This window comes from Protopterus annectens, chromosome 6.part1 (genome assembly GCF_019279795.1).
Source record: "Protopterus annectens isolate FY-2018-M chromosome 6.part1, PAN1.0, whole genome shotgun sequence".
Classification (NCBI taxonomy): domain Eukaryota; kingdom Metazoa; phylum Chordata; order Ceratodontiformes; family Protopteridae; genus Protopterus; species Protopterus annectens.
Genome location: NC_056738.1, coordinates 507,984,122 through 508,000,449, shown reverse-complemented (window position 1 = coordinate 508,000,449; position 16,328 = coordinate 507,984,122). Strand labels below are relative to the sequence as shown.

The 16,328-nt window shown below is 40.8% G+C and overlaps 1 protein-coding gene across 1 annotated transcript in view; it reads right to left on the bottom strand.

The window, feature by feature from the left end:
- Window positions 1-16,328, bottom strand: part of PARD3B (par-3 family cell polarity regulator beta) — a 5,075,916-nt gene that overhangs the window by 1,793,300 nt on the left and 3,266,288 nt on the right. The window contains exon 21 of the mRNA XM_044075955.1: window positions 6,244-6,450. Coding sequence (XP_043931890.1) covers window positions 6,244-6,450 — 207 coding nt within the window. The remainder of the gene's footprint in view (window positions 1-6,243; window positions 6,451-16,328) is intronic.

The following is a 16,328-nucleotide window of genomic DNA, read 5'->3' as shown; positions in this document are numbered from 1 at the left end:
TAGACCCCATTTATACAGGTGGCTATTTGGAGGTAGCGGTATCCTGTGTATACGTCTGAAAGCAACAAGTTAAAATGTATTACTGAGGATATTTTTTAGTTCTTTGTCATTCTAGTCTTACATCAGATGGGTACATACCATGTGACCATTTTTGGAGGGCATGGGTGAGAAGACATGCTCTGTACATGTATGACAGCAGTGACCTGAAATGCATGACTGTAGTTATTTGTTTTGTTTTCATGCCACTCTAAGGCAACAGGGCTGCAAAGATTATCTTACTTTTTTTTTGGGGGGGGCACTATTCCCAGCTAATGACTTATGATGTATCCTTATAAGCACTTAACTTCTCAAGTTACTGGGAACTATTATTCTGTCTGCCTTTAACATTAAAGGCTTGGACAAAACTGTTTTATTAATTTAAAGGAAAAAATAAGGCAACTTCTTTCCTTACTTGTGATTTTTGTTCAGGCTGTCATTCTATGAAAAGTTGCATCTCAGAACATTTACAAAGCAGTCCCAGCCTCCCTGCTTAATTCTATTTCCTCCACAGTTATTACAGTTTAGATTTAGCTATTTAGGGGATGTTCAAAGGATTGAGGAAAAAGCTGAAGAGTAAGACGAAATGTGAAATTGTTTCTTTCTCCTGCTGTGTGTTTAAACCACTATTGGATGAAAAGGTTGAAAAAAAACTTGAAAATGCACCTAGAGTGCTATGGCTTATGGGAGCCCAGCAGCCCCCAGACCCATGGCTTAATTCAGTTATCTCCTCGACAGTTAACACAGTGCAGCCTTCAGTAAGGATGTGTTAAAAAGAAAAAGAAAAAAACGGAAGACTACGGCAAAGTGTTAAAATGAAAAAGCAAGAAATTATCTGTCTGAATGGTGTGGGGAGGCAAAGACTTGGGGGCAGATGACAGGAAAAACAGGGGGGAATTGCTTGGAAGCAGAAGGGGAAGCTATGGAATATTTTGCCTAGGGCTCAATTTCATCTATGGCCGGCCTTATCTACTTTAAACAAATAAATATTTTGGAAAAGCAGATATGTAAAAGTGAAATAGCTCAGTCTGAAGACAGAAGAAAGATGCCCCATTACACTGCACATATGACAAGGTGAGAGAAAGTGTGTGTGTGTGTGTGTGTGTGTGTGTGTGTGTGTGTGTGTGTGTGTGCACTTGTGTGTGTATAGTTAAATGAGGAATGAATAAAAAGTAGTGCTGGAATTCAAGAATGAGAGAGTAGACACAAATCAACAAAAAAAAAGTAAGAAATTCACTGACAAAAATGCAATTAATCCATTTGCTGGACTAATGAGCAAAACATATCAAGTGTGCTTTATCTTCTGACAGACTAAGTAATTTCTGTTTTTATAACCTTCATCATGTGTCCCAACTCAAGTTGTTGTTGTTGTGTCTTTCGGCTTTTCCCGGTTAGGGGTCGCCACAGCGGAACTCCGGTCCGCTAATGATTGACAGTAGATTTTTACATGCCGAGTTGCCGGCCCTGACGCACAACCTTCAACGAAGGTACACCCATTCACACAAGTCTCCACACAGAAGACGCTCTAGCTGAGAATCGAACAGGACAACGTCTTACTGTGAGGTGACAATGCTACCGCAGCACCACCACCGCAGTGTGTCCCAACTCAAGTGCTCTACTTTATTTATTTTATTTTATTTTACATTTGTTAACTAGGAAAGTCCGACTGTACACAGGTCCATTTTCAGCTGAGGCCCAGGGAGATAAGCTCCAAACAACACATACATAGAATAACAGGAATTTACATGAAACATTTGTTTCATGTTATGAGTGCTTTCATTGCATACACAAAAGGAGATGATGCATACAGTATGGAATACATTTAATTAACAGTTCATACAAAAATCAAACATTGAGGTATAGAGTATCAAAAGACCTAAAAAGAGGCAGTATTACGTATTCATGAAACAGACTATCTAAGAGTAGTTGGGGTAGAGAGGAGTTACCTTTTTAAGGGTTAGCCTGGTGAATGGCATGAGCATAGCCAATTATTCTGAAAATGTTTTTTCAGGAGTTTTTTAAACTGAGTAGTGGAGGTGGTAGAGGTTGTATGGCTTGGTAGGGTTTTCCATTTTTTGGCAATGGTGCTGGCAAAAAGGGATTTACCAGCATCATTTCTATGCTTGACAACTTTTATGAGGTTTTGGTTGCTGAATCTAAGAGTTCTAGTGGGGATGTGTGGTTGTATGAGTTCCTGTAGTGCAGGGGTTATGTTGGGAAAGTAGTAGAGTTTGCAAGCAGTAGATAGTTGGTTGAGTAGTAGCATATGAGGTAGCTCCAACCAGTTGACTTGCTGAAGTGACAGACAGTGATGGGACCTATAAGGTGATTCAGTAACAAAGTAACAATTTTGTTGTAACAAGAGTCCATTTTATTTAGGTCAGTTTGCCGGAGATTAGTTAAGATGGGAGAGGCATATAAGAAGATGGATAGGAGATGGGTCCTTGCAGTGGTTGCTTTGGTGTTATTAGTCATAAAGTTTTTATTCCTATAAAGGAGTCCAAGTTTTTTGTTAACCTTCTTGATGGTTTGAGCAATGTGGATGTTGAATTTAAGATTGTTGTCAATTTCAACACCTAGCAGTTTTGTGTGTGTGGTGGGGCTGATTTGAGTGTTGTCTTTGGATTTGATGGAGAAGCCATCACTTAGGGGTGATGATCTTCCTGGGCCAAACACAGTGTTTGTTATTTTGGGATTGAGAAGAAGTTTGATATTGGTGAAACAGGTTTCTGCGAGGGTGAAGTAGTTCTGGGTTAAGGATTGAAGTTCATGTAGTGTGGAGGCGGCGCAAATAAGGGTGGTGTCATCTGCCTATTGTACTACTGACACAGAGGGTGAGGATAAAGTGATGTGGTTAGTATATAAGGAAAATAGTAAGGGACCGAGAATAGACTCTTGAGGGACTCCTATGGTAACTGGCAATAGGGGGGATAGTTGGTCTTTCCAGAGAACAGTTTGTTGATGGCCAGATAGGTAGCTGTTAAACCAAGCAATAGAGGAGGGGCTTATGTTTATGCTAGATAGAGAATTGAGAAGGATGCTGTGGTTAACCATATCAAAGGCTTTTGATAAGTCTAAGAATATGGAGGATACAAACAGACCACTGTTTCTGTGGTGGTGAACTATATCTATGAATGACAGGAGTGCTGTGATGGTGCTGTGAGATGGTCTAAAGCCATGTTGTGAAGCAGAGAGAGGGTTGTTATCTTTGAGGTGTTGCATTAGTTGAGTGTGAACCACTCTTTCTAATATTTTGGACAGAAGTGATAGGATTGCATTTGGATGATAATTGGTTAGCTCTAAGGAGTTTCCCCCTTTGTGTAGCGGAATGATGTGTGAGGTTTTCCAGGGGGTGGGTACTTTGTTTTCCAGCAGTGATCTATTTATGAGAACAGAGTCTGGGTAGGATATGGCATCAGCTGATATCTGAAGGAAGTTTGCTGGAAGCTCATCGGCTACTAGTGTGGTTGGTTTTAGTTTTTTGAGGAGCTTAGAAATTACCCTGGTGGACATGGAGTGGAGGTTGAAAGTGGGGATGTTGGGTTGAGTGTTGAGAAGGGTGGGGGTATTTGTTGGTGAGGGATTACTGGTACTGCATTGGGCACTGGCCAGGGTTTGGACAGTTTCGGTAAAGAATTTGTTGAAATGTGTGGGAATGTCTTCAAGATGGCTAGGTAGCACTGGGGATGTTTTTTTTTGGATGGGTGTTTTTTCCTGGGCGGAGTATGCTATTTAATGTGGCCCAAAATTTCTGGGGGTTATGAGCATGTTTTTCCTCCATATTTTTGTAGTAATTGTCTTTGTCTAGTTTGAGAAGAATGCTGTGGTTAACCATATCAAAGGCTTTTTGGTTTTGTTTCGGAGTTCTAGATAGTTTTGTCTAAGACATAAGGTTTTATTTCTGCTAGGGTACAGGGGGACCTGGCCCCCTGCAATAAGGTAAGTGAACTTTTTATTTTTTAAACCTAAGGCTCCCATTCACAATTTCAAGTTCGAGATTATGGTCTCGAGATTATGAATTTTGAGCTTCCATCCATTCGATCTTGTGAAGGGGAAATATATATATATATATACACATACATACATACATACACACACACACGTCAACAAAACAGAAATACAGAGTTAAAAGAGTGTCCATGTGGATAAGATGACAATACAGCTGCTGAATAATGATGCGGAATATGGACACCCTCCATTACTTCTACTTCTAGACCACAGGTTTGACTAATAAGCAAACCAGGACCTCTCCAGATGCACATGTATACACACAAACACACACATATCTACAGTGGATATAAAATAGTACACACCCTTGTTAAAATGCCAGGTTTTTGTGATATAAAAAAATGAGACCACAAATCATTTGCAAACTTTTCCCACCTTTAATGTGACTTATAACCTGTACAATTCAATTGAAAAATAAATCTGTCAGGGGAAAAATATAAAAACAAACAACAACAAAAAAAATGTACAATAAGCTGGTTGCATAAGTGTGCACACCCTTAAACTAATACTTTGTAAAAGAACTTTTGATTTAATTACAACATTCATTCCTCTTGGGTAGGAGTCTATCAGCATGGCACATCTTGACTTGCCAATATTTGCCCACTCTTACTTGCAAAAGCACTCCAAATCTGTCATATTGCAAGACCATCTCTTGTGCACAGCCCTCTTAGGTCACCCCACAGATTTTCTATTGTATTTAGGTCTGGGCTCTGGCTGGGCAATTCAAAACTTTAATTTTCTTCTGGTGAAGCCATTGTTTTGTTGATTTGGATGTATGCTTGGCATCAATGTCATGTTGAAAAGTGAAATTCCTCTATCTTCAGCTTTCTTGCAGATACTTGAAGGTTTTGGGCCAAAAGTGACTGGCATTTGGAACTGTTCATAATTCCCTCCACCTTGACTAAAGCCCTAGTTCCAGCTGAAGAAAAATACCCCAAAAGCATGATACTGCCACCACCATGCTTCACTGTGGAGATGGAGTTCTTTTGGTGATGCAAATGTTGTTTTGGTGCCAAACATACTTTTTGGAATTGTGGCTAAAAAGTTCAAACTTGGTCTCATCAGACCATAACACATTTTCCCACATGCTTTTAGGAGACAATGCATTGTTTTGCAAATTTTAGCTGGGCCTGGATGTTTTTCTGTGTAAGAAAAGGCTTCCATCTTGCAACCCTACCCCATAGTCCAGACATATGGAGAATATGGGAGATTGCTGTCACATGTAGTACACAACCAATACTTGCCAGAAATTGCTGCAGCTCCTTCAGTGTTGCTGTAGGTCTGTTGGCAGCCCGCCTGACCAGTTTTCATCTAGTCTTTTTCAACAAATTTGGAGGGACATCCAGTTCTTTACAACACTGCTGTTGTCCCATATTTTCGCCGCTTATTTCATGACTGTCTTCACTGTGTTCCATGGTATATTCAATGCTGTGGAAATTTATTTGTACCCTTCTCCTGCCTGATACCGTTCAACAATGATATCCCTTTGGTGCTCTGTAAACTCTCTGTGAACCATGGCTTTTGCTGTAGCAGGCAATTGAGTAAATGTGAGGAAAATCCTACTAGGACAGCTGAACTTTTTTTGGGTTAATCAGAGTCTCTAATTGACGGCAGGTGTGCACCCAAGAATACTGAATGCTGTAATTAAATCAAAAGGTGCTTCAACAAAGTATTAGTTTAAGGGTGTGCACACACAACAAAGTATTAGTTTAAGGGTGTGCACACTTATGCAACCAGCATATTGTACTTTTTATATTTTTTCCTCTAACAGATGCTTTTCAATTGAATTGTACAAGTTACAGGCAACAATAAAGGTGGAAAAAGTTTTGAGATGATTTATCGTGGTCTACATTTTTTAAATCACAGAAACCTGGCATTTTAAAAGGGGTGTGTGCACTTTTTATACCCACTGTGTGTGTATGTATGTATATATATATATATATATATATGTGTGTATATATATGTATATATATATATATATATGTGTATATATATATATGTATATATATATATATATATGTATATATATATATATATATATATATATATATATATATATATATATATATATATCCATATTCACACACACCCTCCCATGCCTATCTTGGTATTATACTTCACGACTGTAAACAGTTTTTAACATTAAAACCTACTCAGAGACTAGAAATGTATATATTTGATAGCAATGAAGTTACATACCATCATCTGCTTCTGGAGGCCCATCATATGACTTATCGATAGCAGCTCGAAAACTCTCATTACAGCCCCGTCCTCTGACCATGTTGGGACGAGGTCTGTGGAAGGGTACACTGTTCTTCCACACTTCAGCCACTGCAGTCTGCAAACTCTCTAGAGAGCTGGATTTCTTCAGGCCAAGGGTAGGACCCAAATCTGTCCTAGGGGGTACTACAAAGGAAGAGATAAAGAAGTTAAGTTACATGACTGTTAGGTAAGTTGACCTCACACCATAAGGAACATTTGAGTTTTAGGGCAGCCAGCAATTACTGCACACATGCAAGACAACATGACACGACCTTCATACAAAAAGATGCCACCAGCTGAAGTATAACGACTGATTTCTATTGGTTGAGCTATGATAGTCGTCGACTTTCCTTAATGCTACCAAATTCCTCATAAATTGATAAACAAATGAGATATGTTTAGTGCAAGGTAGCACAAATAAAGTATCATTTGGGAACATAATTCTGACAAAACACAGACTCTTTCCAACAAAAATAAGTTTGATGGACTATCCATCAATTCGTCCCAAATCAAGGGCACAATAACATACCTACTTCCCAGAAAACATGTGACAATGACAGATATCTACATTTATAAACAATATTAAATACTTCACCTGCAGATGCAGTGCAGATTATTATTATTCTAATGGAGAAAATTATCATTTTAATCCCCTTCCACCTTATTAACCCCTTAAAAAGTTTGCATTTCTATTCTCTAAGTCAGGCATGAGAAAGGCAGTATACAGCACTGCAAATATTTGTTAAAGATGTACAAAAGACTGCACAAATAAGTGACTCAAGGATATATAGACATTTCAATACTTGCAAAGTTGCAGCACAAAGATGTTATATGTGAGTAATAATACTCAAAAGGATGAGTATTACAAAGAAATAATGGACTACACAGAAGTGTCACCACACAACTTGAAGGTCTGTTAGTGCTTTGTGACACCCACCTTGGAAGGCATTATTTTAAATATAAATCTGGCAATTTGCTAAGCTGTTCTGTATTTGTCTTATTCCCAGTAAATATATATTTTATGCTTTTGATGGAAAATAGTTTCACTGTACAATGTTTCAAAGTTGGGGCAAGATATGTGATCGCTGCTGAAGGAAGTGTTTTGAATTCAAATATGTTATGTAAGTGTCACATACATGCACATGTGCACAATACAGACACACACACACACACATATATATATATATATATATATATATATATATATATACATACACATACACACACACATACAGAGCCCCAAAAAAAGGAAAACTAGTTATACAGGAATGATATTCTTATACAATTACTAAAATAGACTGTTAAATTCTAATGTAAAATCTGTTTTAAAGATCACTTTGTATTCTTATTAAAAAACAAGAAAACAGGATTCAAAATGGTACTGCTTGCTTAAACCATGGTTTTCTTTTTTGGGATACAACAACCATACCCACTTAATGATTCTGATGCATTTAAATAGTCAGATTACAAAGATACAAAACTAACTGAGATATATCAGCAAACATTATTTATTTCTTCTTTTTACTGGCTGGGATAGTCCCACTAAGCAAATAGCCTTGTTTCAAGTGAGACCTGAGGTGATAAAGATACTGACTAGGGGAAATATGACAGGACACCTGGCAACTTCCCCAACTCTAAGTGTCGTGAGATCTTTTACAACCAACTGAACTCCCAAAAGCTCAGACAGTTGCAGTCTTGATGTGATATCTCATCCAAAGGATGGTACACCTCAACAGTCCCCTCTAAGAAAAACAGCACTGATAAAAACAAAAACTGTTTCAAGCAAATGTGGCAACATGAACTGTCTAGTACTCTGTTTCTAGTTTGCTGAAATAACTCCAAAAAGAGAACATTTAAGATATGAATAATTTGGGGTAGCACCATACCTCTCGAGTCTCATGGATTCCGGACAAAGACAAAATTAATTGGGGGGATAAAATCAAAAGTACTTTTTAATTACTATTTTGATTCACTTCAAAATTAACAGAACAACAAGTTTTGCATCAATATGCATTTTGTGAACAACGGTAAGAAGTCTAAAACTCTAATAACTGGCATTACTGACTGCAATCACAAATGATTTACCAAAAAAATAAACAAACAAACACACAAACATCCTGAGGGACAGGAAAAATGTTTCAAGCAAAACTGGGAACATTTTGTAAAAATAGGGAGTTGAAAGGTATGGGCAGCTCTCAAAAAGGAATGTGTCAGCACAATAACCAATTCCAGGGTTTCAATACTTTTTTGGATGTGCAGCATTTTAAATGATGCAGTTCGGATTTTCTGAATGCTGTTATAACTGTGTATGAACAAGTCCCATCAGAGAACCTTAAGAAATTGTAGTTTTAATGACTGAAATAAACTATACATCGTTAAATTCTTAAGCTTTCTTAATTCTCTACAGTTTAATATGGTCTGACATTACTATAATTTCCACAGCCCAACTATTAAAAGAGTTAAAAAACTGCAGCCACAGCCAACTTTCCATCTTCAAAATATGGAACACTATACTACCTCTCATAAGGTGAACAAATGGGTAGAATGTGGAAGGTTTTATAACACCTGGGGGAGCTCACAGCATGGTTATAATATTACTTTATACTTGTTCTACCAAATAACCAGGTCTTCAACTATTAGGGGCTCTCAGGAATAATTGCAAAAGTCCAAGGCTACAGTAAAGCAACTCCCCCAACTTCAGTTAGTATCAAGAAATGTGGGTAAAAGCAGGTTTACATCATTGTGAATACCATACCATACATAAAACCAGCAAGCAAAAGAATTAAAGAAGCTGCAGACATATTCAGCCTTCTATCTTCAGAATGTTAAATACTATACTATCTTGCACAATGTGAACAGGTGAGTAAAATGTGAAGTTTAGTAAATTAGGAAGGAGGCTCACACTGCGGTTATACTGGACTTGTTCTTTGATATCCCAGTACCTTTTTCCTCGCCAGAACAGTGATGTGATTACAACATAGCCTTTCCATTTATACTATTTATAAGACAAAAAAGTTTAAAAAGCAGTTGTAATGTATTGTGTTTCAATCACACACTCGGCTCTTCAAACATTAGAGACTTGAGAGTAAAAGTACAGTTTTGTACCTACCATAAATGTAGATGTCCGATAGATATGCAACGGCAGTCATAACATATGGGTTGTCCTGCCTCAGGCAGCCCTCGGTCGGCCGGATTCCAAAGTCTGGGTCCGGTGTCGGCCGGTGTCGCCTCCTCTCCGACGTCAGAACGGCTGGAGTATAAAGGCATTGGCCGGCGCCATCTTCTTCAGTGTTTCTTGCCCCAGATGCCAGGTGCCCCTCTAGGAAGGCTAAATTTGGAGAATGGATAAACAATTCCATACATGCACAACAGTAATAAACAAATACACCATAGGAGATACCCCCAGCTAATAGGAAAAGGGGTAGTGGACCCATAAAGAAGTTGCAGAGGGGTAGGAGGGTGGGAAAATCCGACTGCAGTTGCATATCTATCGGACATCTACATTTATGGTAGGTACAAAACTGTACTATGTCCTTCAAGAATGCAACTGCAGTCATAACATATGGGTTGAATACCATAGCCAAGCTGGGGGTGGATGGAACTAAGAAAGGGGTGGTGTGGCTAAAATGCCCTGCAGGACTGCCGAAGCAAAGTCTGCTCGGGATCTGGAGTATAAGGGCAGGTTGTAGTGCTTGGTAAATGTATGCACGGAGCTCCATGTAGCAGCCTCTAGAATGTCCTTTGTAGCCACTCCTCTTAGGAAAACTGTGGATATGGCTATAGCTCTGGTGGAATGTGGCCTAATATTGGCTGGCACACCTTTTCCATGGAAAGAATAGCAGAATCTGATGCAGTGTCCAATCCATTTTGAAATTGTTTGCTTGGAGATTGCTTTTCCTTGTACTCCAGCAGCATAGGCTACAAACAGTTGGTCAGACTTTCTGGTGGCCTTAGTTCTGTCCAAGTAGTAGCGTAGTTGCCTGTGTATGTCCAGAGTATGCAGCAGTTTTTCCCCCCTGTTTTGCGGATTGGGGAAGAAAGTAGGCAGGTGAATAGCTTGCTTTAGAGACACCCTGGAAATTACTTTTGGCATGAATGTAGGATTGGTTCTTAGAGAAACTCTGTCCTGATGAAAAATGAGGAAGGGAGGTACTGCCATGAGTGCCTGTATCTCCAAGACTCTTCTTGCAGATGTGACTGCCAATAGAAAAAACGTTTTCCATGATAGAAATTGCATTTCTGAAGTTGCTGCTGGCTCAAAAGGAGGAAGAGTTAATTTTTCCAAAACGAAATTGAGGTCCCATGCAGGTACTGGCTGTTTTCTGGGAGGTTTGATATTCTTTATCCCCCCTTAGGAACTGTCTTAGCAAAGGATGTGTAAACACTGGTGGATCACAATTGTATTTTGCTGAGATTGCTGAGGCGTGAATCTTTATAGAAGAATATGAGAGTCCAGTATGAAACATTTCTGCCAAGTATTCCAATATCTGAGGTATACTCAGTAATGTATCCTGACCCCTGTTGGCATTCCAGATGCTGAATCTCTTCCACTTGGCTGAATAGGTTTTTTCTGGTGGAATGGATGGCGTGCTTCCAGTAAGATCTCTTGAACTTTTTTGGAAAGAGAGGTAGCGGAAGGAGTCATGGTAACCTCCAGGCCGTCAGATGCAATGTTTTCAGGTTTTGATGGACAGTCCTGTAATTGTGTTGTGTTAGAAGCAGGGGCCATAGGGGCAGAGGCCACGGTTTGGTCAGAGTTATGCTCAACAGCAATGGGTACCAGTGTTGCCTTGGCCAGTCTGGAGCTATCAAAATGCCTGTTGGTTGTTCTACTTTGATCTTCAGTATCACCTTGGTCAGCAGAGGTAGAGGAGGGAATGCATAAACTTTTAGGGAATTCCAGCTAAAGGAGAGAGCATCCGTTTTCCAGGCTAGAGGATGGTGGGTCCTTGTGCAGAACTTTTCCAGGTGATGATTCCTGTGAGAAGCAAAGAGATCTACGTCCGGTCTTCCCCATGTCTTTGTTATCTGTGAGAAAATGTGAGGATGCAGCATCCATTCGTGTGGCTCCAAGAAATTTCTGCTCAGCTTGTCCGCCAGTACATTGTCCTTGCCTGGCACAAACTGGGATTGCAAATGTATCTTCAGACTCAGGGATTTTTCCCAGAGAATCATTGTTAGTCTGCAGAGGGGATAAGAATGAGTGCCTCCCTGCTTGTTTATATACCACATGACAGTGGTGTTGTCTGTCCTTATTAGCAAATGCCCTTGTTGTAGTGATTTTTCGAAAGTCTCGATTGCATGCATCACTGCCAACATCTCTTTTTGGTTTATGTGCAGATGTCTTTCCCTTGGTGTCCATAGACCTTGAATGCATCTGCCCTCCATGTGCGCCCCCCCATCCATGATCTGAGGCATCTGTTGTAATCATTTGACCAGCTTGAGGTCTGTTGAAAGACATGCCTTTGTTTAACTGACTTGCTTGAGCCCACCACAAAAATTCTTTTTGCAGACATGGAATGAGTGGGATTACGTCCTCTAGGCTTTGGCTGTGTTGGGACCATAAGCTTTTTAAATACCATTGCAATTTTCTCATATGAAGTCATGCCAAAGGTATCAGAAGAATGCAAGATGCCATGAACCCCAGGGCCTGCAGGATTTTCCTTGCAGTCAGCTGGGAGAGCTTTGCTAGGCCTTTGAAGTACTCTGGTAACTGCTGTTGTTTTTCCTCTGAGAGGTAGGCCATTTGAGTTTCTGTGTCCATTTTGGCTCCTAGGAAAATAATCTGTTAGGATGGCAGTAGTCTTGATTTCTGTATGTTGACTGTGTATCCCAAGGCCTGCAGTAGTTGGATGACATAGTCCAAGTTTGCTATTAAGGTTTGTTTGTTGTCTGCTTGTATGAGGCAGTCGTCCAGGTAGGGGTATATTTGAATCCCCTGGAGTCTGCAGTGTGCCACTACTGATGCCAGGCATTTCGTGAACACTCTGGGCGCAGTAGATAAGCCAAACGGCAATGCTGAGAATTGATGATGCTCTGTCCCTGCAAGAAATCTGAGGTATCTTCTGCAGCTTTGTCTGATTGGGACATGCAGGTATGCCTTCTTGAGGTCCAGAGTGACCAGCCAAGACCCCTTGCCCAGCATGGGAAGGAGTTGCTGCAACGTCAGCATTTTGAACTTTGGCACAATGAGAAAAGTATTTAGAGTAGACAAGTCCAGTATAGGCCTCCATTTGTTTTCTTTTCTTGGAACAAGGAACAGTCTTGAATAAAATCCCTGGCCTTGTTCCTGAGGAGGAACCCTTTCTATTGCTTTTATACTTAACAGCTTTGAAACTTGAGTGAGTGCCTCTGCCCTTTGATGATGTGGCAGGTTTGGCATGCCTTGTCTTATTGGTAAAGTATGGAAGTGGAATCTGTAACCCTTGTTCATTAAATCCAGAATCCAGTTGTTCTTGGTTAAGATATGCCAGTTTTTTGAGAATAAGGATAATTTTCCGCCCAAAGGTGCTTCTCTCTGAGCCTTTGTAGGCGGTATGAAAGTCAAGTCATTGTGATTGTCCTTGTGGTGCAGCTGGGCTGCCTGCGCCACTTGTTTGATTTGTAGGTTGCCATTGGCGGCCCCTGTAGGATCCTCAGTGTTGTCCTCTACCTCAGGCACGCCTGTTTTTTTCCCCTTTGAAACTTGTCAGAGTCTGGGAAGGACCAATTCTTTGAAGGCCAGTTTCTGCTGAATCTGGGTGGCTGAACCTGTAAGAAATCCTTGACTGTCTGTACTGACTTAGCTTTTTCCTCAATGGATTTCAACACATCTTGTGCATTAGCACCAAAAAGCTTCTGTTTTTCCAGAGGTGCATCAAGTAACTTTACTTTAACATGGTCTGGCAATGGCTGATCTTTTAACCAAGCATGTCTACGTATCACAGCCCCAATCATAGCTGCTCTACATGAAGCCTCCAATGCATCATAACCACACTGAAGAAAATGATTGTTAACCTGCTGAGTGTTATATATGTGATCCTGCAATGCTTTTCTATCAATAGGCTCAGGGGAGGCTAGCTTTTTCTGTAAATCATCCAGTAAGAAATCCTGGTACTGAAACATATGAAAAAGGCAGTTAAGTGACCTCATGGCTAGGGTGGTAGAGGTATAAACTTTTTTACCCCATCTCTCCAGGGACCTAGCTTCCCTATCCGCTGGCAGTGGATTCTTGGCAGTGGAAGTAGCCACTCCCTTGGGGCCCTGTGAAATAGTTTCTAGATCCACAGAGTTGGCCTTAAAGAGATGTTTGTGAGTGTCAGGGACCCTATAATATCTGTCTGGCTTGACAGGAGCAGGGGGGAGAGTATCAGGGTTAGCACTGGAGTCAGAGAAAACATCATCCAAAACATCCATAACTGGAGGAATAGCTAAAGGTCTGTGCTGGGGAAGCTTGATGAAGGTACGTAGCCTTTTCCTGGAATCAGAGAATTCCTGACCCTGCCATTTAAAATGTTCCCTCATAGAGTGCAGGACTTTGCCAAATGAGAAATCCTCTGGAGGGGAGGCAGAGGGAATTGATTCCTCAGCATCAGAGTCCTCATAGGCCTGGAAGGATTCTTCTTGGGTATCTGAATGCTCAGAATCCCCAGAGGCTTCATCTGAAGAGAGGTTGTCAGCCTGCTCAGTTCTGGGCCTTTTCTCTGCAGGTGGCTGAGAACCTCTGTCTGGGTGAGGCTGAGACCCCCTGATAAGAGAAATAAGATCTGCAGCAAGAGACATGATCTGTTTATCAGAAGAAGGGGCCTGAGCAGCAGGGTTTAGTATGGGCCTTGGCCTGGCTGGCGGCCTTAGCACGTGCAAAGGCCTTGATGGACATGGATACAGGAGGCCTTGCAGCCCCACGTGCAGGAGTAACCTTGTCTACAGGAATGGTGTCGGGTAGATCCAGAACCTCGGTTTCCGGAGGAAAATCAACAACCGGCACTGGAGAAGTCTCCGAGACCGAAGGACGTGTTAACGCTGTGTCGTTGGCCTGGAGCGGTTGAATTACCGCTTCGAAGCGGAGGGTTTAGGAGTTGCATCGGTGGTGGATGCGGGCCGAGAATGTCGGTCCGGTCCTTTCGTTTTGGTAGATTGAGTTGTCGGTTGATCCGGCGGCATGATATCTGTGAAAGATTCACCGTAAAAGTCTTCGGCAAATTCTGCCCGGCGCCTGAGAGTGCGCTTATTAAAGCATGCACAGGCAGCACAGGCCGAGACGTCATGGTCTGGGCCCAGGCAAGGAAGGCAGTAAGAATGGAAGTCCTTATGAGGTATTTGTTTACCACAAGACAAACAATTATTAACTTTCTCAATTTGTTCTGACATCGGCTGAGGCAAGAAAAATTGTTCAGCTTTAGATGATTTTGGTACTGAAAACACAGGAGCTGACCGACCGGCACTTGCAAACTGCTTCTGCAAGAAAGACTGAAGAAGATGGCACCGGCCGATGCCTCTCCAGCTGTTCTGGCCGGACCCAGACTTTGGAATCCGGCCAACCGAGGGCTGCCTGAGGCAGGACAACCCATATGTTATGACTGCAGTTGCATTCTTGAAGGACATCTAAAAGGACACACAGACACACACACAAAAATAAGTAAATTATTCTCTTAGGATCTCTTGTTATAAATCCTCAGTGACAACATCCTCTTCCCCCCATCTCATTCATTACTTCATTCTACCTACTACATTGCTAATACTTTAATATTTCACAAGTGCGCATACACATGGAGCAATACCTATGGAATTATGCTCAAGTATTAATTTCAGACATTCACATTAGTAGCACACATTGCACAAATTATTCTAATGCCTAGAATTTTAAGCTGTTCTTTTCATTTGGAGCAGTTAACAACATTCAGTGTGCTCCCTCATCGCAAAGGCAAAGCATACTTTTATCTTGTGCTTGTAAACTAATGTATTTATTCATACCTCTCAACCGCTTAGCACCAGAAAACTGGAAAAAGCCCAATAATGGGGGACTAAGGCACAAAAAATAGGAATATATTTTAAATATTGCTCTTATAAACTTAATTGTTAGAATAAGAGGATGTGTTAGTATGCATTTTTGGAAGTCTGAAACTCAAATGTATATCATTACTTAGTGAATTCAATCCTCCTTCAGTGAGTGATTTGCTAGAGAACAATTCCTACAATTAGCAGTTTGTGAAAGCACCAAAATGAAACATTTCCACCAACGACCCCTTCAATCAGCAGTCTGTCCAAGTTTGCACAAGCACCAAAATGAAACATTTCCCCCAATGACCCTACAGTCAGCAGTATGTTCAAGTTTGCACAAGGACCAAAATGAAATGTTTCCCCTGTGACCTCTTCATGAGTCTTAAGTTTGCACAAGCACCAAATAACCCTGTTTACTTGAGAGACTCAGACTTGTTGTTTTTGTTCTGGCTACCACACCAAATGCACCCACAGCAAGCTGAGGAATATAACGTTTTATGAAACCTAAATTGCTTGCTCTGGTAACCAATGATAGAGACCAAGAAACTTTCTTTCTAGCACCTCAACACCGCCCTCTCTACCTACACATCCAATCACAGATCTTTTGGGTGGTGCTGTGACACACAAGCAAGACTATGTAAGTGGGGATGGAAGGCACACAGGAATGTCTCAGATGGATCTATGCATTTATCCTGGTTCCCTTAAATGGCAATGGACAAAACCATTCAAATGTAAATTTTTATTTTTACATTTGTGTTTTTTTTTGGGGGGGGGGTGCCCCTCTGTAGCACTGCCACTGCCAAGGTCCCAGATGACATTTTTGTTTTGTAATGGTGTGCTGTCTATGCAGTATGATGAGGGGAGTGATTGTCTTCCAAAAGTGATGATGCTATACTTTTTAACATTTAGTTACATCAAGCATTTACTAGGGAAAGTTAATTCTGGACAGTTTGTTTAAGGATGACTTAATCACCAGTTTATAGATGTCTACTAACTTTGTTAGCCAGAGGTCCTGGCTCATTGTTTGGAGATCTAAGTAAATT